Below are 26,862 nucleotides of genomic sequence, written 5' to 3' on the forward strand. Positions count from 1 at the left end.
GAAGAGAGGGGAGCTGCGGAAGAAGGGGATTGGCTGGCGGGAGGTAGGGCGGCAGGAGACGTTGCGCAGGGTCAAAGCGTCCCCGTTGCCATGGAACCCACTGCAGGCGGTGATTGGCGGAGCGGGCGGTGCCCCGGGGGCCCATGGGAGCGCGGAGCCGACGCTGCGAGTTTCAAAGCGGCAACTAGGTAGAGCGGCCCTGTCCTCGCCTCGCGACTATGGCGGGGCTCGGGGAGGGCGCTGATGGGACTGGAGGCAGGAATATGGGCTGGGGGGTGGTTTGAGAGGCCGGGGATGGCGAAGGCCTGTGGGTTGGAAGCTGGGGGCGGGGCAGAGGGGTTGGAAGCTGGGGGCGGGCCTAGAAGTGGGGGGGCTGGGTATGGGGACTAGGGGGTGGTGGCCTGGGGTTGGAAGCTGGGGGCGGGCCTAGAAGGGGGGGGGGCTTGGTATGGGGACTAGGGGGTGGTGGCCTTGGGTTGGAAGCTGGGGGCGGGGCAGAGGGGTTGGAAGCTGGGGGCGGGCCTAGAAGGGGGGGCTGGGTATGGGGACTAGGGGGTGGTGGCTTGGGTTGGAAGCTGGGGGCGGGGGCCTGTGGCTTGGCAGAGTAGGAGATGAGGATGGCAGGGCTGAGGATTTTGGCTAATGGTGGGGGCGTAGCTTGAGTGTAAGATGCATTGGTGAGAAACCTATGAAAGGGTACTGCCCTTATCCTATTAATTTCTCCTGACAGGTACTTACTGCCTCCATGCTCAGTGCTCGGCCCAGGAGTAGGGTGGCCTGCTCCACCCCTTCGTCCCCAACCACCTCTGAGGATGAGCAGCCTTTGAGCTCCTCCACTTATTCCTTGCTCTCCCCCATTTACCATCAGAGCTTCCAGAGCTGCAATGAGGAGGAGGAGGAGGGTAGGGAGGAAGCTGCACCATCAGCTAGGGGGAAAAGAACCTTCAAGAGGAATAAACACAATAGGTAATCTTCATGCACTCCCATTCCCTGGCTGTCTTTGCTAAAATAGAAGGGCCCAGTAGGTAGTTAGACAGCTAAATACTTATGTGGTCACCTAATGAAGGCAATCTAACTTTGAGGTAGTGAGAAGTTATAATTTCCATTTTGTTCAGATCAGTGGGAGTCTCGGGTCCTCGGTTTTTCATCTCTGAATATTAGATCACTACTGTAGGTGCCTAGACAATGGATTTGGGACTGTAAACATCCAAGATTTGAAAATGTTATTAATGTCTATGTGCCTCAGTTTCCTTCTCTGTTAAAAGGGAACGATAATACTTGCCTACTTTTCAAATGTGCGTTGAGGGTTAGAAGTTTATTTTCTCTCAAATACATAAAATTACTTCCAACACAGGGATTTGAGGTGTATTAATTGTACCAGCGTTGGCTTCTAGGGTTTTGGACTTCCCATTTCTCATTCTTTAATTGCTCCCTTTCTTCAAATAATTCTTCCCTCCCCATCTGTTTTTCTTTCTGCTCCCCACTCCAATGGTTGGGAACAGGGTTGTGTTGAATAATCTGATGCATTCCTCAAAAGGTGGCTGACAAGACCTAGCAGCCAGGACACTTTCCAATGAAAAGCATACCATATCTACACCTTGGCTAAGAATAGGCACAGTTAGCGAGACACTAGTCAAAATGTGTGTGCTAGACAGCATGGTTCTGTAAAATTTGGGACTCTCCTTCAAATAAATGAGTCTCTTCAGCTCTTATGCATGGGTCTCAAAAGCTTGCTTGGATTCCAATAAGCATTTCCGCTTGAGAGATGAAAATATAAAGTACTTGGCAAGGAAGCATTAAACATCTCATTATTATGAATTTCTGCATAGAACTTTCATCCTGCTTTATCTATAAGATGATGACTCCAGGAAAACTTCTCCAGGTTCGAGAGGACTGAGCCAAAAAGAATGGTAAACGTAGCACTTTACTTGATAAAGCTTGGCCCAGTCCCCCTTCCAGGCATCTTTAGAGCCCTGAGGGAAATTGTCAGGTCCCTGTTTCACTTTACTCCTGTCCTTGTTCCTCTTTTCACTACCCACCCACCAGCTTGTCCAAGCACTCTGTTCCTCAGCCTTCATGTCAAGCTACTGTCTCTTCCTCCATGCTGCCTGAACACCAGCTGGGGGAATACTGAGAGCGCAAAAGAAACCGTTCTATAGGTCTCAGTTCTGATGCTCCATTACTACAGCAATCCCTGGTAGCTGTGAATGTCGATGCAGAAAAAGTCCTTGTAACCATGTTGTCTGAGCAGCACCCTTTTGTGGCTGGTCAGAGCATGACTCACCCGACTGTGGGTCCCTGTGTGTCACCCCTTGCAGATTATGGAGATTGGTGCCCCTTAAATCTCTGGCTGTGGCATGCTCTTGCCCCTTCTAGGGTGTCAGAGTCCAAAAACTTAAGAACCCCTAAGCTTCAGAATCAGTGTCATCTGTAGGTTTCTTGAAAGGACTCTTGCTTGTCTGCTTCAGACCTTGTTTCTGGGCATCTGTCAAGGTTCCTTCCCCACTCTGAACTCTAAGGTACAAATGTGGGGACCTGCATGAAAAACCCCCTAGGTTTATTTTTACCAGCTTAGGTTAAAACTTCCCCAAGGTACAAACTATTTTACCTTTTGTCCCTGGACCTTATTGCTGCCACCACCAAGTGTCTAACAAAAATAACAGGGAAAAAGCCTACTTGGAAACGTCTTTCCCCCCAAAATCCCCCCAAGCCCTACACCCCCTTTCCTGGGGAAGGCTTGATAAAAATCCTCACCAATTTGTACAGGTGAACACAGACCCAAACCCTTGGATCTTAAGAACAATGAAAAAGCAATCAGGTTCTTAAAAGAAGAATTTTAATCAAAGAAAAAGTAAAAGAATCACCTCTGTAAGATCAGGATGGTAAATACCTTACAGGGTAATCAGATTCAAAACACAGAGAATCCCTGTAGGCAAAACCTTAAGTTACAAAAAGACACAAAAACAGGAATATACATTCCATTCAGCACAATTTATTTTATCAGCCATTTAAACAAAACAGAATCTAACGCATATCTAACTAGATTGCTTATTAACGCTTTACAGGAGTTCTGACTTGCATTCCTGCTCTATTCCCGGCAAAAGCAACACACAGACAGAGAGAACTCTTTGTTCCCTCCCCCCCCTCCAGCTTTGAAGATATCTTGTCTCCTCATTGGTCATTTTGGTCAGGTGCCAGTGAGGTTATCTTAGCTTCTTAACCCTTTACAGGTGAAAGGGTTTTTCCTCTGGCCAGGAGGGATTTAAAGGTGTTTACCCTTCCCTTTATATTTATGACAGCATCTAATCCCTTTTGATTGGTCTTCCTGATCTTAGTCATCCTATCCACCAAATGGTTCACCCAGGAAGCAAGCTGCCTTAGGCTCTTGGCTGGACCCAGGCTTCCCTTGTCAAAGAAGTAGCATAGTTCTTCTCTCCTTCCTGGTCAGCCCTGGAGTGGCCTAGCTCTCCCTCTTTTAGTTCCCCTTTCCATGCCTGATAGCTGCAAATATAGCAGGGTGGGGTGAGCTGGATCCACAAACTTCTTCAACCCTCTTATTGCCACAAAGGGTCTGTCTGTGTCCTCAACCTCTGCTTGTTAGTGTGGGGCAGAGACGTCCCATCACAGTCCCTGCTCAGTCCCATTCTGGAATATGCTTGGTTAGCTCCCTGGGGATAGAGTATACTCGCTACTGACAGAACTTTTGGATAATTTTGCTGTCAAACTCTAACATACCTCTACTGAGCATGTATATATGACAATTTTCAGACACTTACAACTCCACGAAATTTGGGTGTATTATTACAGGAACTGCAAAAGGCACCTCTTTAGCCTCCTGCCAACTTGGCCAAATTTCAAATCTCTGCTCCAAAGCATGGTGGTTCTGGAACTTCTGAATGAAACGTTTAAGAATCTTTAAACATTGGTAAAACAATGTATTTTTCTCTAATCTCAATTTCTTTAACAGGTGAATCTTTGTTTTGAATTTTTTTTTTTTAAAAAAGGGGGGGAGACATTCATCATTGGATATTTCAGCTGAAACAATTAAAGCTTGGCAAAGTTTTATAAACAACTGAAAATGGTCTTATAATGGAAAATGTTAGGCAACCTTAGTTATAGGTTTTACTGCTAGCTCCACCTATGATCCTGGGCCACTTACACTCTGCATGCATCTTGATAGGTTTACTCTGATATACTGACTTAGCGAATGTACTGTTATAGAAAGCTTAGTGACTTTTATTTAATCAAATTTCAGTTCTTCTGACTCAATATATATAACTTGAGTTAGGGAATTAATCTAATACAAATTTTGGAAATTCAGTCTATGGTCCATGGACCACAACCATAGAATTCTTACACTGAAAACTGGCTGAATAGAATTCAACTATAAAAGTTGCACATGCTCAGCATGGCATTTGATGCAGTGTGAGAAAAGGCGCTAAACTATGGACTTTTATAGTAACGACAACATTTCCAGGTTTTGACCTATAGGTGGGGATATTCACATACTTTTGATCAGAGAAAATGGAATGCCTTTTCTGGGATCTGAGACTTAATTCATAATCACCGTTCGCATACCCCTTTCACATAATTCTGCCGACCCCCATAGGCCTGCAGACCACAAGTTGAAAACCACTGTTCTGTTACTTCAGAAAGTGGGCCTATGACTTTCTACCAAACGTTTACGTTATTCAGACATCGGCAAGCAGTATTCAGCTCATCCGTATCACAAAATCATTAGCTGATAATAAATCGCAACTGGTAGACAGTACAGAATACAGCATGTTTAGGTGGCAATATAAAATAAAAATAATTGAATTTTAAGATTACCGCATCCCTGTTTCAGATTCCATTACAACAATTTGTTTTGTTACAAAGGGTGTTTTTGTAAGATGAGCCTGATGTTTTCAAGCGAAAGCTCTGTGATTTAACAAAATACACTACCCAAAATTGCTCTGGATTTGTTACATTAGTGGCTGAAGTTTTGGGAATTCTTTGTTGTGAATCTAAAAGATGGAAAAGACTGTCCTTGCCAGTGCAAAAGTGCTTGCCAAACTATTCTTGCTTATGATCAAAATTAACTTATAAAATTCCAGTGGGTTCATCTGTGAATTTTCTACGTATTTTTCTAGGCTATAGAGAAACTTCCCTTCTTTCAGCCAATATGTTTTATCCGGTCTATAATAGTCTTAAGATCCCAGATATGGCTTCCACCCCATCTCCTATGGAGAGTTGAAGTCAATAGGAGTAGATTTAGGCTAATGCCTTTGAGATCTTTTGAAAGTCCTATCCTACCAGTATAATGGCTCATGATCATATTCAGCCTATATTTTCCTGTGCTTAACTTGATCTGATTTACTCATAGTTACTCTCTTTTACCACCCTAAATAATTTTTGTTTTGGTTTTTACACCCTTTAAATACTTATATCTATTTCCTTAATTCACCAAGCTATATCTTTCCTTCATGTTACTTTTCCTGTAACATAAGAACGGCCATACTGGGTCAGCCCAAAGGTCCATCTAGCTCAGTATCCTTTCTTCCGACAGTGGCCAATGCCACGTGCCCCACAGGGAATGAACAGAACAGGTAATCCCAGCTTCTGTCAAACAGAGGCTAGGTACACTCTCCTTGCCCATCCTGGCTAATAGCCATTGATGGACCATGAACTTATCTAGTTCTTTTTTGAATCCTGTTATAGTCTTGGCCTTCACAACATCCTCTGGCAAGGAGTTCCACAGGTTGACACTGTGTTGTGTGAAAAAATACTTCTTTTTGTTTGGTTTTTAAACCTGCTGCCTATTAATTTTATTTGGTGACCCTCCTAGTTTTTGTGTTATGAGAATGAGTAAATAACACTTCCTTATTTACTTTCTCTACATCAGTCATGATTTTCTAGACCACTATCATATCCCCCCCTTAGTCGTCTCTTTTCCAAGCTGAAAAGTCCCAGTCTTATTTATCTCTCCTGTTACGGCAGCTGTTCCATAGCCTTGATCATTTTTGTTGCCCTTTTCTGAATCTCTTACAATTTCAATATATCGTTTTTGAGATGAGGCGACCACATCTGCACTCAGTATTCAAGATGTAGGTGTACCATGGATTTATATAGAGGCAATATGATATTTTCTGACTTATTATCTTTATCTATCTATCCCTTTCTTAATGATTCCCAACATTCTGTTAGCTTTTTTGATTGCTGTTGCATATTGAGTGGGTGTTTTCAGAGAACTATCCACAATGACTCTAAGGTTTTTCTTGAGCGGTAACAGCTAATTTAGACCCCATCATTTTATATGTATAGTTGGGATTATGTTTTCCAATGCATTACTTTGCGTTTATCAACATTGAATTTCATTTGCCATTTTGTTGGCCAGTCACCCAGTTTTGTGAGATTCCTTTGTAGCTCTTCGGAGTCTGCTTGGGACTTAATTATCTTGAGTAGTTTTGTATCATCTGCAAATTTTGCCACTTCATTGTTTACTCCTTTTTCCAGATCATTTATGAATATGTTGAATAGGACTGGGCCCGGTACAGACCCTTTGGGGACACCACTATTTACCTCTTTCCATTCTGAAAACTGACCATTTATTCCTACCCTTTGTTTTCTGTCTTTCAACCAGTTACCAATCCATGAGAGCACCTTCCCTCTTATCCCATAGCAGCTTACTTTACTTAAGACCCTTTGGTGAGGGATCTTGTCAAAGGCTTTCTGAAAATCTAAGTACACTATATCCACTGGATCCCCCTTGTCCACATGCTTGTTGATCCCCTCAAAGAATTCTAGTAGATTGATGAGGCATGATTTCCCTTTTACAAAAAACATGTTGACTCTTCCGCCAACAATTTATGTCCATCTATGTGTCTGACAATTTTGTTCTTTACTATAGTTTCAACCAGTTTGCCTGGTACTGAAGTCAGGCTTACCACCTGTAATTGCTGGGATCACCTCTGGAGCCCCTTTCAAAAATTGGTGATACATAAGCTATTCTCCAGTCATTTGGTACAGAAGCTGATTTAAATGATAGGTTACAAACTACAGTTAGTAGTTCTGCAATTTCACATTTGAGTTCATTCAGAACTCTTGGGTGAATAGCATCTGGTCTTGGTGACTTATTACTGTTCAGTTTATTAATTTGTTCTAAAACCTCCTTTAATGACACCTCAGTTTTGTAGCTCCTCTCTAAACTTCCTCTAATTTTTCAGTCTTTTTCTGATATTGAGTGCAATAATGCAGGTGCAGTCTGACCAGAGTCCTATATTGAAGAATTGTCCCTGCCACCTTCCACAGAATGTCTGCACAGAATTTTGTTGGACTCTCTTCCTGCTGTATCAAATGACAGCCACTATTATCCTGGTCTCTTTCACTATGACTCCTCAGGTTGCCCCCCTCAACTGAATAGTTAAATTTTAGATTTTCTTCCAATTGTATTAGCTTGCATTTTTCAAGTTAAATCTCACATTATTTTCTACCCGTATGTTTAATCACTCTGTTCCCTTTATAATATTTCTCTGCTTTCACTAATGTTTACAACAATTCTCAGTTTAGTATTGTCTGTGAATGATACTTATGTTTACCATTTGATTATTAATGATGATAAATGAGGCAGGATTCTGTTAGATATGAAGAACAAGTACTGAAGTAGCTGAACCTTCAGTGCGTTTTATATTGGGGGGGGGGGAATGCTCTGTTTATACTTTATTTAAATAGAGTAAATTTATTTTATAACGTTACTATAGCATGCGTTTCTGGATGTCCATTCTAATAAATCAGTGGGACTGCTCACAGTAGTAATGTTAAGAATATAGGTAAGTGTCTGCAAGACACCGAAGAAATCTGGCATAAATTGCTGGGGGGAGGGGTATTTTCCCTTTTTATTAGCTGAAAGAAGAGAAGTTTCTGTATAATTGGGAGACAGTTACATATTTTCTATTTTATAAAAAAACACAAAGCTCTTTATAAACTTATTGTGCTACTGTAAGTTTTCAAATGTGTGGAAGAGACTTGTATGTATGAATGGAAGAGACTTTTTGAGAAGTATTCAGTTGGTTTAAAGCACCGGTACTATTGAACTAACATTCTATGATTATATGATCACTTTTTTGCATTCTTGTACTATTCAATATTTATACATCCTAGTTTATGTAATTCTGCCTTTATTCTCCCATGTTTCATGCTAGAAACAAAGTAAATGTGAATCCAAAGAGAGGGCTAGATCATCAGCTGTTGTAAATAAACATGCTCCACTGACTTCAACAGAGCTAGACTGATTGACACCAGCGGAGGATCAGTCACATTAATTAGAAAAATACATAGAAAACTCACAGATGAGCCCACTGGTATTTTATAAGTTAGGTTCCGTTCTGATCAAAACTAACATACATATATTTTCACACATGAGCTAGAGTGTGTATATGGTGGTATTATCATAAAGGTTTTATTGGCATGAGGTTGGGATGGCTACCTTACTCATGAGTGGGGATGAGTTATATGAGGCATCCCAAATACGTTCTAATAAACTATCAAAGGTTTTAGAAAGGATTTTTTTTCAAAAAAAATCCTATTAGGACTGTTTGTGTGTCTCCTCAAAGTTCAGGTGCCTTGGTACTATGAAACCAGGATTTGAAGGGACATGAAAATCTGTTACTAGCTGTGAAGAGATGTGAGATACTGGACTTGTTACTGATGGAATATACCAAATGTAATTTTAACTCTCTGCTTTTCCCTACTTCAGGAGAAGGAAGGAAACACTTGAACAGGTTTTTTGTTTTATTGTTAAATGGTAGCTGTTTGAATCTGCACCATAGTTTGGAACATTAAAATTAGTCCTTAAGAAGATGGGCTAATAGGCAGAGTAAAGTGAGATAATCAAAAGTGCCAAAAAATACAATTTATCACTTGGGTCTACAGGTTATCACAAAGTTGCAGAAGTAAAGGAGTTTATTTCATGGTTGTCATGAATACCCACGGTATAAATTCATGTCATTATTTAATGTCAGTTGCACTGGTTAATTTTGAAATAAATTTGATTTGAAAAGAGTATCCACCAAACATTCTTCCCTTTATATTTCTCATTTGTAATTCTGTAGTGCTGAAAGCTGTAATGTAACAGAAAAGAAAAAGCAGTCACCTCCGACAGATAATCTCTCACCATGGGAAGAATGGTTCATTTGCAAAGAGAAAGAGCTACGTGTCCGCTTACAAGCCAGAGCTTTAGAGGTGAATATTTCTGACTATTTTCCCTTAGATTTGACAGCAGATTAACAGACACTGAATTGCAGGGTTTTTTTCTATTTATTGTGAAAACAAGATATATTTGTTCTTTATCTTTAATGTCTTTAGACATGCTTAGCTTTTGTGTTTGGGTAAACCAGTGTGATTCATGTCCCATGCATTTCTCTTTTGCTAAATGTTATGCTTAATTGGAAATGTGGTGTATATATTTTGCTTATCCAACTGGTAATGGTTCAGGTTTAAAGGATTAAAACATATGTGTGTAATTGGTACCTTGATTTTCCTCATGGTTACATATGCCTGCATTTAAGCAATAAAACACGACAGGGCGTGTGTTGTGTATAGGAACGCCAAGGTACATGGTTAGACATGAGGCATGTTGTTGACAGCCACCTAGGTATGTTGTTATACAACTGTTTGATACCTCTTCCCAGAGTATTCATAATAAGTGCTTCCCACCCCAGAATTTCTTTTCCTTTATCCATCTGTTGTTTTCTTATAAATAACCTACTCCTGAATAGTAGGACTGTGGCAGAATTAAGTGAGCCACTTTTTCCTAATTGGTGTGTGTGCAGTCCTGTTGGTTAAGCTTTATTAGCATTTACAATCACGTTGGGGAAGCATATCATAATGGTTAAAGCAATAGAATCAAAGCTGGATCACTGGGTTCATTTCTAACCTGTGCCACTGGCTAGTCACGTACCTTGAGCAAATGTCAACCTCTCTGTGTTACATTTTCTCCATCTGTAAAATGAGTATAACATTCACCACAGATGGTTTTTTTTGTGGCTTAACTCATTGGTGTTTGTGAAGTACTTGCAGTCTTCAGCTGGAAAGCTCTAGAGAAGTGTTCTATGTTGTGTTAAAGGTCAATGGAAACCTAAAATCACTTGGTAAACTCCAGGAATGTGTTCTAACTTCCCTAACTTTCAGCGCGTATTTTGGACTTCCTTTTAGATTTTAAGTTGGCACTCCTCTCTTCTCCCCACTCCATTTCCCCCCCCCCCGCCCCTCCAAACAAAAATTTTGATCCAAGCTAATTTCTCGTAGTATGTAGGAAAAATGTGATTCATATATAACCTTTACTCATCAAGACTGGATCAGAACCAAAGTAGTTTACTTCTATATGCTTGAAACAATGGAATGTTTATATAGTACACAACTTGGAATGTCTCACTGTGTTTTAAATGGATTTTAAAAATTAGTGACCTGGTAAAAATAGTACATAGCAACAAAGAAAACAATAGCATGGGAAAAAACAAAATTCTGAATTTAATTAATTTAAAATAGTTCTATAAATATTAGACATTAGGAACCTTCACTTTCCTAACACTTGCAATGATTTTGATTAAAAACTTAAAAACTTCTTTGTAAGAAGAGAAAAGCACATCTGTTTTTAAAATCTCACATTAGATTTTTTTAATAGTGTTAGACTAAGATCCTGAGAAGCGTCCGTGTTTTTTTTTTTTTCCTAGAATGAGTGACATTAAAACTATCCTAAACAAAGGGAATATGTAGAAAGTGATTTGGAATGGATGTTTCTTTCAGCATATATCTTCTAGGACAGAGGTTCTCAGCCTTTTTCTTTCGGAGGCCCGCCCAGCATGATATAAAAACTCCACGAGCCCCTGGGGGGCACCAGGGTTCAGGGCTTTAGTCCCGCAGGGAGCTGGGCTTCAGCCGAGTGGCCTTATGGCTCCCCCAGGGGCTGTGTGGACCCCCTGGTTGATAACCGCTGTCCTAAGACTCTTTTGGGTATCACTCTAACAGAGGAACATGCCTGCAGCGCAGATTCCTCAGGTCCTTAATGAGGTGGTAATTGCCTGGCTCTTGTTAAAATACATCGCTAATTAATTTTTTAAACAATGACTATATTGTGTTTTTTCTTTGGGGCTCTTACAAAAGTTAAGGGCAAATTATTTTTTATCTGTATTAACTTCAAACCCAAGAATTGCCACTGGAAATTGAAATTCTCACTTGAAAATTGATTGTAATATATGGACCATAAAAATTTGTGTTGGGGAAATAACTATATAGAAAGAATAATACAGACTCTGTAATATTTTCCATAATATAAACAATTCATTTAAAAACATGAAGTTTCATTCTAGCCTTTCTGGCGATGACAATAGACTTGACAAATTTACACTGAAATCTTGTTCACACCTCCTGATCTGACTTGTTGCAATCTGACTGCAGAATAAACTCTTTGGACTTGATTATAAACCTCCTTTTCCACCCCCAACCTGTCCCCACACTACTCCTACTCAGTCCTCCTGGCAGGATATGAGTAACTCCCACCAACTTGTGTCCTGAGGAGAGAGACTCAGAACACCTACTTCCACATGAGTATGGGCTTGATCCAAAGTGTATTGAAATCAACAAATCCTTCCAGTAACTTCAGTGGGCTTTGGGCTTCCACGAGGCCCTTACATTCCTGTAATGCTATCACTGATAGAAACGCACAACTGCTGAGCGACATGCCATCTACCTCTGAATCGCCTTGGTTTTTGCAGTTAGGTTTACCATGTATGTTCCTTTTTATGTAGGAAAGTCCTGCCACAATGTGTGCAGATGAATGAAGAGGCAGTTAAATAAGCTGAGATAGCAGAGTTCATTTTGCTGTTTGACTCTAAATTAATGGAAACATTTTCAGCTCATAGAAACTGAAATATTCCTCAAGGATTTTTCCTTCTTTGCTTGCTCTCCCTCCTCCCTGACTTTTAACCCTCTCTGAACTATGGAAAACTTTCAGGAATTTCCTACCATATTTAACACCACCAACATTAGCAGCTTTGAAAGTGCTAGTGTAAATGGGCTGTCACGGCTGTTTTAAATTCTAGCCCACCTAATTCTGCTCAGAACAGCTGTAACTGAAATGATGTTTAAAATGTTAGCATCAACCAGCACCCTGTCTGCGTTAGGCCATCCACTGCTGGTGCATTTTTGTGCAGATTTACATTGGCCCTATGTCTTCTGTAAACATTACGGAATTGGTCATGTAGAAATTATATATTTGACAGCCTTTGTAACTGCAAGAAATTTGAAGCAGTTTCTACTGGGGAAAAAATCACTAGAACTCTTGAACTGGTACCAGTGACTTTCAGTGGTGCCAAGGCATACATATGAAAGAATTGATTTCAGAAAGTGGTGCTTAGCAGTGACTAGTGTCTTATTGTCAACCAGTAATGTGCATATCTGAAAAACTATTTTCTGCACCTCCTTAAAAAAAAATAATTTTTTTTTTTAAAGAATTGCTTGTCACTTTAAATTTATATATTATATAAAAGGAACTGAGATTCTTTATGATAAGCTAGTTCTGGGAATCACTGCAGCTTAATGATTTTGTTAAATCTGAATTTTATACATTTCAAATGACTTTGGCTTATATTTGAAAATAACTTATGTATGTAAATTTGTTTTAATTAGGAAATGAATTTACAACTGGAGAAAAGAAAAGAAAAGCAGGAGCTTGAAAGGAAAAAAAAAATTGCTGAAGAGAAACACAAGGAATGGGTGCAGCAAAAGAATGAAGAGGTAAATACTGCATTAATTCAAAATACTCAAATATCCAGTAATTTAATTAAATCGGTCCTTTTTTCTCAGACTCTTCAAGCATCCATATTTCTTTCACTAATTGAGCACACATTTTAATAGGAAACTTAAAAAAAGCCCCACCCCCCTGAAGTTCAAGACTGTATCCCAAAATGTTCTGTGGCTCACTCTTGCTGTAATTGATAAGGGAAATTTGTATTTGAAAACTCAGAAGATTAATGGCTAACCTGACTGTTCTGGCACATTACCCTGCTCTGTCCCTGTGTTTTGTTTTTTTGATGAAGTGTCTCACTTGCTGAGTGTCTAGGACCCCATTACAAAAGAACTTCGGGAGAGCATATGCGTTAATTATATGCAATATATGGTGCAGTTAGTAGAGCAGAGCCAAGAAAGATTTAGATAAGTATCAGGGCAACCAGGCAAATCATATGTTTGTTCTGCCTTGTGGAATTTATAGGAGGCCACTTACACCTGACCTGAATCTTGAAGTGAATCAACAGTAAGTCAATTTGTGATGGAGTCATTAGCTTGTCCAGTGACCAGTAATTAAACTTTATTTTTCTGGACTTCTGGGCATCCACAGGTATGGCCAGTGCTGAGTTTAAAAATGTATTTTTGTCTTTGTCCATTAAATTGTCTTCAGCATCCATTGTGGATGTGCTTATGTCCAGAGGCCCCGTACAGAAGGTATAAAGGACAGATTGGGCCCATCCATCCCACAGTCCCTTCTCGCTGCCCATGGCTGCAAGATGGCGCCACTGCAATGTCCATGTTTCAACATGTTTCCAAAACTTTTGTGTATACGTTTGTTAGGTAAATAATGTTAGGATTAGTAATGTGTAGTATAGTGTGCCTGTTGGCAATTTTAAGTGTAATTTTTTTTTTTCTCTGACTCCGGGAGTAAATTTTCCGCAGTACCAGGATTTATGGCTTGTCTACACTACTACAGCGGCATAGCCGTTTAACGCGCATAGCATGGACACGGACTACAGCAACAGAGGGGTTTTTCTATTGCTGTCAGAACTTCACCTCCCTAAGCAACAATAGGTAGGCTGCCAGAAGCATTCTTCCCCCAGCCTGCTCCTACATGGGGACCTTTAATGTAGTCCCGGTGCTTTTAATGAGGGACACACTCTTAAGTTCTTGGCAACTCGCTCCTTTCATCACTTATCCATGAAAATGGCTTTTTTGGTGGCAGTCACATCATCCTGGAGAATAGGGGAAATATAAGCACTTGTGGCCATATTACCTAAGGATATAAAGTCACCCTTAAGCCCCCACCCAGATTTTTACAAAAGTAGTCTGATTTTCATTCAGATGAATCATTTGTCAAATTTTTTTTCCTATATTACACTCCAGTCAAGGAGAGACTAGACTACATTCTCTAGATGTCCTTTCTACTTAGAGACTCTTCAAGATTGTGGCATTTACAAACAGGTTAAAGTGTCATTGTTGGTTTTTTGGTTTTTTTTTTTTTTTTTAACCCAGAGACTAAGTTGATGTCTAACTGCATCAAGTTCTGTTATAAGCAGGCCAGTTTAGATTCCCCAGCACAGATTAGGGTTTACTCCACAAGGGCTCAGGCAGCTTCTGTGACATGCATGAGAAAGCTCTGTGTGGGGCTTGGTCTATATCAGGGGTCGGCAACCTTTCAGAAGTGGTGTGCCGAGTCTTCATTTATTCACTCTAATTTAAGGTTTTGTGTGCCAGTAATACATTTTAACGTTTTTAGAAGGTCTCTTTCTATAAGTCTATAATATATAACTAAACTATTGTATGTAAGTTAAATAAGGTTTTTAAAATGTTTAAGAAGCTTCATTTAAAATTTAAATTAAAATGTAGAGCCCCCGGGATCGATGGCCAGGACCCGGGCAGTGTGAGTGCCACTGAAAATCAGCTCATGTGCTGCCTTTGGCACGCATGCCATCAGTTGCCTACCCCTGGTCTATATCTTTGTGAGGCACTGAGGTCTGATGCCTCTGTCCTGAAATCTTTTAAATAGACTTCAAACACCCACCTACTTCACATCCGGTTAGTGCTTGTGAGTCACCAGAAGTAGAATACATGTTGACAATGACTAGAAGAAAACTTACTTACCTTACTGTAACTGTGGCTCTCTAATATGTGTTGTCAACATACATTCCAATACCTGTCCTCCTTTCCTGCTACCATGGAATCCTAGAACATCTGAATTTTGTGTTGGTGAAGGATTTAGTTGGGCCTGGTCTCCCGCTTTGTGCCCTCAGTACTGGGCATGAAGGACTTGTGGCATATGCGTCGCCCCAATGGACACTGCTGGACAAAAGATTCTGATCTCAGGGACATGGAGCACATACACTCCAGAAGTGGAATACATGTATATAACACATCTCGAAGAACCACAGTTTGTTTGTTTTTCTTGCATTTTAATATACAATACATATATATTAAATATCAGTTATGATGTCCCAGGTGTGAAATGTAGCACTCTGGTGAAATGGCTAGAAGGTGAAATTTGGAGACTTTTGCTAGCTGGCAGTGAGGGATTTTTTTTTCCTGTTTTAAAATGATATATAATACCTTACTCAATGGAGACTTCTAGACATTCTTAGTCATCTTGTTTAAATTACTATAGGAAAATAAATAAAGTTAACTTCACCAGTTGGCATGCTTCTGTGTAAACATAATTTGCAATTTTTAGAGGTAGTTTGTGGGTTTAAAAATAACGCTTTATGGCACTGAGCTGTCAAAAAGCACTGTGTTCAGTTGTGAAAGATATTTATATTGACATGAAATTTTGTATTTTAGTAGGAACAAATGCTTAGTATACAGTACTCGTAGGATACTGTGATAAAAGACCTGTGACTTGGCCATGGCTGGTGTCAGTCAGGTGACTTGGGCTTTCTGGGCTATAAAATTGCAGTATAAACGCTTGGGCTGGAGCCTGGGCTTTGAGATCCCCTCTGGGCTTGGCCAGTGGGTGCGTCTAAAACTCTCCATCGAGCTAAAATGGAGACTTGTTTTTCTGTCAAGTTAGTACTGAGTCATTTGTGGGCAGACAGATTATCTATTTAACTTGTGTTGGTTAAGCTGTAGTATGTCTCTACTGCTTACAAAGTCAAAAGAACACAGATCAAAACACACTAGCCTCAAAAACCAACAGAATACTATTTTGAATCCAGTGGAAACGTTTGATTGAAATGGAGAATAGCATGATCTCTGTGTGTGTAACAGACACACTTTTCCTCTTGTTTTACTTTCTGATTTATGTATAAAAATACCATAAGGTATTGTGGATTTCCATGTATAAGCAGATTAGTTATGATTGTACACACTCAACAAGCCATTTCAGTGTTAAAATAGCCTTTACTTTAGGGGGAACTGAATGGCACAGGAATTGGAAATAGGTTAACAGAGCCATTAAAATCTGATGCAGGTAATTAGAGAGCACTTTTTGCTACAGTTTCTTTCTGGTTTATGTTAGGTATGCGTTTGTCAAGTCCAGTACTGTATATAACCCCCAGTCTCAAATAGAGCTCTCTGAAGGCAGTACTTAGTGGACATGTGCATTTTTTAAAGACATTCTTGTTTGCCATCTCATTAGAGAGGCCTAAGACTTGACAGGGTGTGGAAAACAAACTACTGTCTTATCTTTCCTGGTCAGAGTTAATTTGTGGGGAAACTTGCCTTGCTGTACAGTTATTTGTGTTTTATCTAATTTGTTTTTGTAAATAGAGAACTTGAGTTGGGCCCTTTTCATGGGTCTTAAATTCCCTTTTATTAAAAAGTTTTTCCTTAATCTTAAAGGTTATGAATCTGTTAACTTTATTCTTTCTGATAGTTCTAACAACTTTTAAAAGGGTAAAGTTTGCTGGCATAGAGAATAATTTATTTTGGCTTGAAACCAATGTAGCTCAGACCACTGTTTGTTCAGAACGTATTGCACCATCCATATAAGGAAATTATTAAAACTTGCGGAAGTAAGGCATGTTTTATGAAGTGAATTTAGGACTCAATTTAGTTTCAAGCAAGGATATGGTAAACTTATATAAAGTGTGTGTGTGTAAATTGTATTGGCTTCTAAATTGCTATAATAATTGTCAGCTTTTTTCATTCAAGTTTATGCCACTGTTCTTAAATCAACCCTCACTTAAATTGTAACAGTCGATATAATGTATTAAGAAGTCACTGTCCAACGTCCAACTTTTAGATTCTTTAAATAGCTTGTAGTGATCTAACAACTATTTATTTCCATTGTTGTTCTACCTGTCAGGACTATTTGGAGGATTAATGAACCCACTTTAGTGATTTGTGTGTTGAAGATGAAAAGCACTCCATAAATGCAGAGACTCCATTCTTCTTTGTGACTTGCATAGAAGATGGCATTTTGCGTTTGTGACTTACCAGGCGCAGACTTGATTAACTAACAGTTATGAGAGGGGTATCCTGCAAATAGGGTTGGCACTGCTTCAGGAAATTCAAGAACACCTCCTTTGGTGGATAGTTCCTTCCAGAGATCTTGTTCTGTCAACAGAGATGAGAGTACCAGCCTGTGTTGGGGAGTTCATGTGCATCAACAAAGACGTAGCGAGTAAGTTCTCATTCATAGCTAACCATCTTTTTATAATATGAGGAGAAAACTATGTTCAGAAATTGTCCAAAAGGATTAGATTCTCAGATCAATTCTGCTATGACCAAGCATAAATTAGCACCTGAGAGCATGATCTCTGTGTGTGTAACACACACTTTTCCTCTTCATTTTACTTTCTGATTTATGTACAAGAAGTGATATTTTAAATAGTTTTTAACTTTTTTGAGGTGGCCTCTGCATATTCCCACTGGGATCAATGTTGTGTTTTTAGAAACATTTTACAAAGCAGTATCTCTTGCGGGGGCAGCATTATTGTTTTGTAATACTGAACTTTCCAGTCCTTATTGTTACATAAGAGAGGTGCAGCCCTAACCACTTCAGTTCCTTTCTTACTTTCATAGACAGTGTAATAACTGCAGACTGTACTCAGGTCTGAATTGGTCAGACTTTATCTCTAGATAGATTTTAATTAATTTCTAATGGTGTTCATTTTTAGTGTTAGGATAGTTTTTAGTTAGTTTTTGATATTCATCATTTTTGGGTGGAGGAAGGGTTTAAGGTGTGTGTGTGTGTGATGCTAGGTTTTATGGGGACTCTGTTGTGATGGTGCTCATCCAGGAGCAGAGGAAGGGATTTAAGAAATGCACCTACCCCCCTGGGATTTTATGAGTCTGACACCCACACCAAATACCTTTCATGCCCCTTTCCCCCCCCCCCCCCCCCCCCCAGCAGTTTGAACAGACACAATCTGATCACGAACCTGAATCCAAGGAAACTGTGACAGGAATCTGACTACACCAAGTATGAACAAGTTATATATTCTCTCTGTTTCCCACCATACTCTGTATTTAACTTAGAAACTTTTCATTTACATTTAAATACATTGGACCTAGACTTTGTTGATGAATATTGACTCACAGCAGCTCACTTTTAATCAGATGTTTAATCAGATACTTATGCAACATAAAGTGTTCAGTAATTGATATGCTTTCATTAGTTAACTTCATGCCATCTTGCGCAGTACTCCTTTCGGATGAGTGAGCGTCAATGTTTACGGCAATAAGATAGGGAAAGTAGATGGCTTATCCTTGGGCCTAGTGCTTCATGTGTAAAGCTGATTATATGAAGTCAGCCAGTGAAGAGTTTGGAGGCTGGTACTGCCTTTGTGGCACTTTGCATTCATTTTCAATGGGGAAACCTGTTAAATCTTGTTCAATGGCTCATGACCTCTTTAGCATGCAGTTTCCTAATTATTTCTTTGTCACTGTTAAGGTTCCTTCCCCACTCTGAACTCTAGGGTACAGATGTGGGGACCTGCATGCAAGAACCCCTAAGCTTATTCTTACCAGCTTAGGTTAAAAACTTCCCCAATGTACAAATTTTGTCTTATCCTTGACCCCTATGCTGCCTCCACCAAGCGTGTTAAACAAAGATCAGGGAAAGAGCCCACTTGGAGAAGTCTTCCCCCAATATACCCTCCCAAGCACTACACCCCCTTTCCTGTGGAAGGTTTGATAAAAATCCTCACCAATTTGTACAGGTAAACACAGACCCAAACCCTTGGATCTTAAGAACAATGAAAAAGCAATCAGGTTCTTAAAAGAAGAATTTTAATGAAAGAAAAGGTAAAAGAATCACCTCTGTAAAATCAGGATGGTAAATACCTTACAGGGTAATCGGATTCAAAACATACAGAATCCCTCTAGGCAAAACCTTAAGTTACAAAAAGACACAAAAACAGGAATATACATTCCATTCAGCACAGCCTATTTTACCAGCCATTAAACAAAAGGAAATCTAATGCATTTCTAGCTAGATTACTTACTAACTTTTTACAGGAGTTCTGACCTGCATTCCTGCTCTGTTCCCGGCAAAAGCATCACACAGACAGACGGACCCTTTGTTCCCCCCGGCTCCAGCTTTGAAAGTATCTGGTCTCCCCATTGGTCATTTTGGTCAGGTGCCAGTGAGGTTATCTTAGCTTCTTAAACCTTTAAAGGTGAAAGGGTTTTTCCTCTGGCCAGGAGGGATTTAAAGGTGGTTACCCTTCCCTTTTATATTTCTGACAATCACCCATCAGTGTTAACCTCCCAAATCTGCAAACTTTAAGGGGAGGTGGGAAGGGAGTAAGAATCCAGTTAAAGTCTCTCCAGAGAAGGAGCATTACAAGGGAAGTAAATTTCCCTTCACTATTTCATACATGGATACTTTTAACATTGATCAATCTGATCTTCAGTTTACAGACCAAAGAATGCCTCTCTCTCTCTCTTTAAACTCATGATCCCTTAGAAGGAATATAGATTTCTTATCAATTGTCAGTCTGGTTCACAAGTAAATTTTGCATATGAAAAATCATGAAGTGTCATGAAATATCAGTCTGTTCTCATTAGAGCCATGTTCTTTAAAAAAGAAATTAGATTTCCACATCAGTTCACACTCTGGCATTCAGACAAACCACAAATCTCTGTGGCTCCAAGTCAAAATGGTAAAGATTTGGGTCTAGGAGATTCACTGATAAAATTGCTACTTCATTAATAACTATTATACAGTTTTAAATGTGCCATTTATTCTTTATTTATTATTCAGTGTAATGTTATGTTTGGAATGTGTGTCTTATTTGTTTAGTTTTCTTCTATAGTAAACATAAAATATTACAGTGAGTGTTGAAGTTGGATTTCACTTATATTTTATGCCAACCTTATGCTTTATCTCTATCTCCTTTATCTTTATCTCACTATTTTATCTCCAAAAGGTGATGTCTAGCTGCTTTTCTCAAACCAAAATTCTAAACTGTTGCAACAGTGATTTCTCCAGGTTGTACCAATTCTACTTGGAGTTAATTCCTACACAGTTAGCTAACCCCTTTTCATTATAATGAGGAGCCAATAATGACCTTTTGAAAATACTGAAAAGACTGTTTCTTTGACCTGTTTCATGTAGGAAAGAAGGGAAAAGGAACGAAAGCTCATCAAAAAGATGGCAGAAAAAGCAGTGAGAGATCTAGAGAGAATCCAATTGCAGGAAAAAGCTAAAGGAAAGTATAAAGAATGGCTAAAGAAGAAAAGAGCTGAAGAGTCTGAGAAGAAGAAGAAGGAGGAGGTAGAAAACATTCATCTTTGATACCAGCTTGTTAGGCCTGTTACACATGGAGTGGCCTTGTTTTGATTAAATTAACATTAGTAAAAAAATTTATACACACAGTATGGAAGCCCTTCTTGTGGTTCCATACTTAAGACTGAGATGAGTTTCAGTTTAAAGCAGGAATTTAACTACTTTAATACAACATATTCTTGAAATTACAACACTTAGTCTTTGCCACTGAATGAATTTTCTGAGAATTTATAAATAAAGCTGTTAATTAGTTGACTTAATTTAAAAAATTCGTTCTTTAAGAAATTTATAGCCTGTGTCAGAGCACTTTTATGACCTGAATGATCTGAATAATGCAGCCCCATCCAACTTCTCACATAATTAAAATTCATTGAAATCTTGTGCATTGGCAAAGTTTCAAGCCTTTTTTGTTTTTTTAAGGATAAATGGTCATTTTCTTGCCACTCTTTGTAACTGAAAATTTCTCCTTCAGCAGGGCCTGATAAATGTCCTACTACAGAAAATTCCACAAAGAAATGCCCTCTTTCAAAATGTCAGCAATTTCCTATTATTTTCACTGGGAACAATGCAACTGAGCTGTCACTATCTTTTTATTAGAAATCAGCAACAACAAAAAACAAACAAAAAAAGGGCCCTCTTTGAAATGGCCACCATCTCCAGTTGTTCCCAGTAGGAATGAAGTCAAGCTACCTTCAAGGAAGGTAGTGTCACCCTTACTTTCAGGGACAACCGTCTCCTTGAGTACACCTTAAGGCTGGCAGAGCTTTGTGGTTCTGTCATTTTTAATAAGGTGCAAAGCTACAGACTGCAAATACCAGCAAATAGCTATCTAGTGTGATCCACTGATATGCTTTGTTTTTTGGGGGGAGATTTTTACAACTATTTCAGAGCCAAGTACTTTTGAAAACTTGTAATATTCCAGTTAATCTTTTAGTGATTTGCAGGATTGATGTCAGAGATACTTGAGAAAACTGAGAGCTCATAGCAAGAAGGAGAAAAATAATTTGTTTATAAAAATTTGATTTATACTTAAACAAAAGGCACTTGACTTAATGAGTGCGGTGGGTTTTTTATTATAACAAACTTGTAAACCGTCTGCCTACCAAGTAATTTCTTCTAGACTTATTTATGGCAGCAACCTATGCAGCTGTGCGTGAGATTCTTAGCGGCTTAGCACAGAGGCACAGCACGGAACTTGTAGGAAACCATCTTTGCACTGTCCTAATCCTGGACTTCTCCAGGTGTTAGAGAATATCTTGGAGTAACTTAAATATTGCTGGGGACTGATCTAAGTTTGGGAGCCTCTCTGGGCTGCAGTACTATCCAGAATATCTGTGGTGCTGTGAGTTATGCCCCTCTACACTAGGGTTTGTAAAAAGGTCCTGAGAAGATAGTTTATGGCTTTCTTCTACAATACTTACGTTGGGGGAAATCCTCCCCCAGCTGCTTATGGGCTTTTAAGATCTCTTTACACTGCTGAACCCTTTTACCCAGTGTAAAGGAGTTGAAGGAAGGTAAGGATCTCACCCTGGCTCACTTGATGGTAAATGTTTCCATTCTTTAACGTGTTAGAGTAAAGACTTGCTCATTGTCTTTGGGGTGGACAAATATAGTCAATCCATTTGCAGTACTGCTATGTTTACTGTTGTATCTTGGTCATCGGTGAACCCAGACTGAATAGTAATTTGATACTAAATCATTTTAAATATTAGAGACTTCTAATTGGATGGGAGTACAAGGCCTAGGTCTCATGTTAAATTATTTTATGCAGCTGGATGATGGAGCAAATTAGTCTTTCTACCACAGTGAGCCTTGTTGGATGGCATATTTTCCCCCTTTGCACTTGCCTACCCCAAATGATATCCATGGGACAATGATTTATTAGCAGCTGCATAGAAATAGTAGTGTTTGTGTGTATGTGCATATTCATTCAATGATCAAGTTTATTTTTGGACAACAGTCATAAAGCAGACATGTTCTATAGGTTTCACTTGCACAAGTATTTAACTTGCACAAAAGCTACTTAACATTGGCCATATCATTTGGGAAATTATCATTTTTTCAGTCTCTGAACCTTAGGGTATTTGCTTGTTGACTGTGCTACGGCAAATGAATACACAACAGATATCTTTCTACATGACGACGACAGTTTTATCCCGAATGTGACTAAGTAGCAAACACTGATGCTGTAGCAAATCATGACAAAATACACATAACTTCATTAGCCAAAAAACTTGAAACCTTTTAAAAGTGAAGTGATCTGTTACGAGTAGCTGCCGAACATTATGATAGAAGTTTGGTTGTAGGGAAATGACTTGTAGTAGTAAAGAACTTTTGCATATTTTCTACAGAATTCTGTCTCTGGACATTTTATTTTTCTTCACTTTTAGGAAAAGGAACAAAAAAGGGTAGCTGAATTACAGGAGAAAAAAGAGAAATCAGAGAAGATCTTTAGAGAGTGGCTACAGCGTGCCAGAAGTAAACCCCGCCCAGTTTTACACAGTTATGGCTATACCAATGGGAAACTTTCAGGTTTGTACTTGGTACTAGACACATACCATGGTGTCTATGTAAATATTGTGGCAATGTCAGGCTTCATAGTGTCTTTTTTCCAGTTTATTTAAATGGAAGTTTAATTTGACATTCTCATCCTGAATCTAATATTGTCACATTAGTGAGTAGATAACAGATACAGTATATTACAGATATATTGCAAATGTAATACCTTTTTGCACTATGAGGGCTGTATTGAAATATGCATTTTATACTCATTCAGAATTATTAGACAACAAGGATCTTGTGGGGTTTTTTGTTTACTGTGCATTTTCATCCACTTTGGATAGTGGAATTCAGTGATGTCATGAGAGATGGAGAAAGGAGAAGAGAGTGGGACACAATTAAGGGTAATGGAATGAAAATCAGAAAAGGAAAAGTTTGAGGCTTCTTATTTAGAGAACCTTCCTGATGGTACCCCTTTGTGCCCACTTCATGGTTCCTAGATGGACTGTGAGGCATAGAGTGGCATCACCACAGTCCAGCATGCTCTGCTGGGCAGATATCCTATGTGGACAACCTCCCAAAGTTAATGGTGCAAAAAGCAGCTTAATGTTCTCACTGCATATGCAGTCTTCTCAGAGAAGGGTGTTTTGTGGAGGTGGTGGAGCCAGTGGGAGTATAACTCCTAAAGGAGGTCTGGCAGAAACCTGGCAGGTCATCCCCATGCAGAGCCAGCCCTTCTTTACAAGTCCGGAGATCCACATGGAGCCCATGCTCTTGTCTACCTCCACAGCCCTATTCTTCATTGTCTTCCTGCTCTGAGGGAAGTATAAGAGGAATGTCCATGATAATCACAACATGGAGTTTCCTGGGCTTCTGTCTTCAGTTTCTGTGGGGTTGTGGGGGCAGGAGGAAGGACAAAATGGAAAACTGTTACAAATGGGGATGTTGTATTATAAATGTGAGGCCTTAATGGATATTGAATATATACTTCCTTTTTCTTAATTGTGTGCATTTTTCCTTAAATTATAAATCACTGACGATATATTATAAAACTTAAAATATTTTTTGACAGGGAGACTACCGGTCTCTAAGATCTGAACACAAAACAGCTCACACACCAGACACACAACCAGTTGCTCTTTGGCTAAGTCTGATTTTTAGATGGTAATACATACTGCTTTCAAGCTTTGTGTTGGAATCTCATAACTTGCTGACAGCTGCCATCCCTTGTCTAAGTGATTTATTAAAAATAATTCTATACCCAGTTTAGTTCACACAATAGAACATGTTCCAGACTTTGTTTTGACCACCCTGGTGATGTATGTGTTGAAATTTCATTACAGACAAAGTGGCTTGCCATTGCAAGGGTAATACATTCCTGTTGTCATGGTTCAGGCTTCATGGTTTGGCACATAGATCATTAATTGCAGATAGTGAATGTTTTTTCACTTGTTTGAAGAAGGGTAACAATTAAGCAAAGATTGAAATAGAAAGGTGAATTCCAGAGACAAGGCTGTGGGAAACACTTATAAATTAAGTTTGAAAATAATACCAAATGGTAACTTCCTAACCGTGTACATGCTCCTTTAATGTTTGCCTTGACAAGCATTGTTCTCGTTATACAGTATTTGACATATTTATGTTGCTGTTCTTTAAAAATACAAACAGGGGATGTACTGACTGGGTGAATTCAGGAGTGGATGACTGATAGCCATCAGTAGAGACTGATAAATTGTGCTAAACTGTTACATGCCATGTTCCATTAAAGATCTTAAAGCTATTCTAAATGATACTGTTTATAATCAAGTTATTTAATTTAGCCCAAGGAAGAATTGCTAGTCAGGAAATGCCTCTGGTTAATCCAAAAGTTATCCAATACACTTCAATTTTTTATTGTGTTTTCAGTATAAATATTTCTTCTTTTTCTAATTGTTTGTGTTTTCTAAATATTTTAGGATACCCTGATGGAAATTCATATCCAGCTCCAGCCTATTGTAACCCTATTCCCTGGAAACCAATTCATGTGCCACCTCCTAAGGAAGACAAGAATGTTACATTGAAAAAATATAAGAGACCTATATCGAGTCAGTCATATAGATCCTCATCTATGGTAATCCATAAGCCCAAGAACAATCTTTGTATTGGATCATTGCACAGAAAACAAAGATAGTGTAGGAAGCAAAATAACTTTGTTTATTAGCTTGATTTAACTAGGTTTTAAAGTACAAAAGTTATTTCTTGGTTAAGTGTTTCTTTAAATGTTAAAAATACAGTGTTGAAAGACAAAATTTTATCATCTTTTAATAGTTATCATTTAATGTTAGCTAAGGAATATCTTTTCCAAAGACTTTTAAACTCAGTTATTTTAACACTTAGAAAACTATCTTCAAAAAATTTGTGAACCAGTTTTTTTAGTTTATTTTTAAAAAATATATATGTAGCCAGTTATATTGAAACCACTCTTTGATATCAATAAAACATTAGTGATTAGTTTTTGAGAGTCTTCATAGAGGGTGTGGTGTGGTGTTTTTTTTGTTTGTTTTTTTAAAATGTGTTTTCAGTGGTTAGTTGGGCTATTATGCTCATTGTTTTAAACATGCCAGGTGCAGCAAATTTTGACAGGTGGTTTATTGGGGGAGGAGTAGGCGGGGGGGGCGGGGGAGAGATAAGGGGGAATGGAACGAAACTTCATTTCCCAGACTCAAACTTTATGCTACAGTAGGAAATATACCAGTACTTATTTACAAACTAAACAGTAAGTATTACAGAACCAACATGGGACCCATTACACATATTACAAATTCAGTGTTGTGTTAACCAGTAAATGTATTATATGAGTTATACTTCCCTAGACTCTTTGATTGATTGCCAAAAAAAAAAAAAAGATTGCGCTACCCCCACATAATAATTCTGCTTCTTTTAAAGTAAAATTATTCTTTGTGGATCGTAATTGTAAGAATAGTAGTCAACTTCAGCTCCTTTCTAGCTGATGGAGGGAAAGAAAGCTTTTTAAACTTTTATTTGGAGAACACACAAGTTGTAGTTTACAATGAACTGAGAGGTTTTGGGTTTTTTTGCCTTTTAAAGAAGTTAGTTTATACAGTATACTTGTAAGATAATATTTTCTAGATAATGCCAACAGCCTAAGATGCTGCATTCCACTGTCGGCAATGTCTACACTGCCACTTATATCGGTATAGCTTACGGTGCTCAGGGGTGTGAATAGTGCCCTGCCCCCCAGTGACATAAGTTACATCAACTAAGCGCTGGTGTGGACAGCACTATGTCGGCAGGAGAGCCCTGCCACTCATTGGGAGTGGATTAATTAAGTTGACAGGAGAGCTCTCTCCTGTTGGCTTTGAGTGGCTGCACTACAGGGCTTACAGCAGTGCAGCTGCACCACTGTAAGCTTTCTGGTGTTGCCATAGCCTTAAAGAGTGGTGTCTGATGGCTTTGTGAAAGATACATGCTTTAGGACAGTAAGCTGTTGTTAGAGCAAATAGATATTTTGTTACAGTTTGTCAAATGATTTAACATGTGTAAACTTGTTTCTTTGTATGATGTCTAAAACAAATGTTCACAAACTACTTCTTGTTCATTTGTTTTTTAAACAGTGTGGAAAGTTTTCCTGAAAACCCATTTAATTTGTCTGTGAAACTTAAATAGAATTGTGGACATAAGTTTTTCTTTACAAAAAATCAAAATTTTAAAAATGAATTGCTATAGAGTGCAATGACTTTTATTTTAGGGAATAAATGCTGTTTTTTGTAAAATGGGTAAGGGTAATACCTTTTATTGAAACAGTTTCTGTTTGTGGAAGGGATAATATTTTGAGCTTCACAGAGTTCTTCAAGTCTGGGGAAAGAAATCAGAGTATCTGAGCTAAATACATG

At 38.8% G+C, this 26,862-nt stretch overlaps 1 protein-coding gene across 2 annotated transcripts; it reads left to right on the forward strand.

The window, feature by feature from the left end:
* Positions 1–134: 134 nt before the first annotated feature.
* On the forward strand, positions 135–26,739 carry CCDC34 (coiled-coil domain containing 34). Of its 2 annotated transcripts, none has more exons than XM_077818489.1 (7): positions 135–188; positions 731–966; positions 9,090–9,219; positions 12,664–12,771; positions 20,300–20,458; positions 22,861–23,002; positions 24,925–26,739. In XM_077818489.1, the coding sequence occupies exons 2-7, from the start codon at positions 746–748 to the stop codon at positions 25,137–25,139; spliced, it is 975 nt and encodes a 324-aa protein (XP_077674615.1). In that variant the 5' UTR covers positions 135–188; positions 731–745; the 3' UTR covers positions 25,140–26,739. The 2 variants fall into 2 exon arrangements, with proteins under 2 accessions (XP_077674615.1, XP_077674614.1); XM_077818488.1 differs by having other exon boundaries at positions 185–255.
* Positions 26,740–26,862: the final 123 nt, after the last annotated feature.

Source organism: Eretmochelys imbricata, chromosome 6 (assembly GCF_965152235.1).
Source record: "Eretmochelys imbricata isolate rEreImb1 chromosome 6, rEreImb1.hap1, whole genome shotgun sequence".
Lineage (NCBI taxonomy): Eukaryota > Metazoa > Chordata > Testudines > Cheloniidae > Eretmochelys > Eretmochelys imbricata.

Coding starts and splice junctions, on each gene's coding strand:
- CCDC34 (XM_077818488.1), top strand. Junction 967..9,089: donor AAGAGGAATAAACACAATAG/GTAATCTTCATG, acceptor GTAATTCTGTAG/TGCTGAAAGCTGTAATGTAA. Junction 9,220..12,663: donor TACAAGCCAGAGCTTTAGAG/GTGAATATTTCT, acceptor TGTTTTAATTAG/GAAATGAATTTACAACTGGA.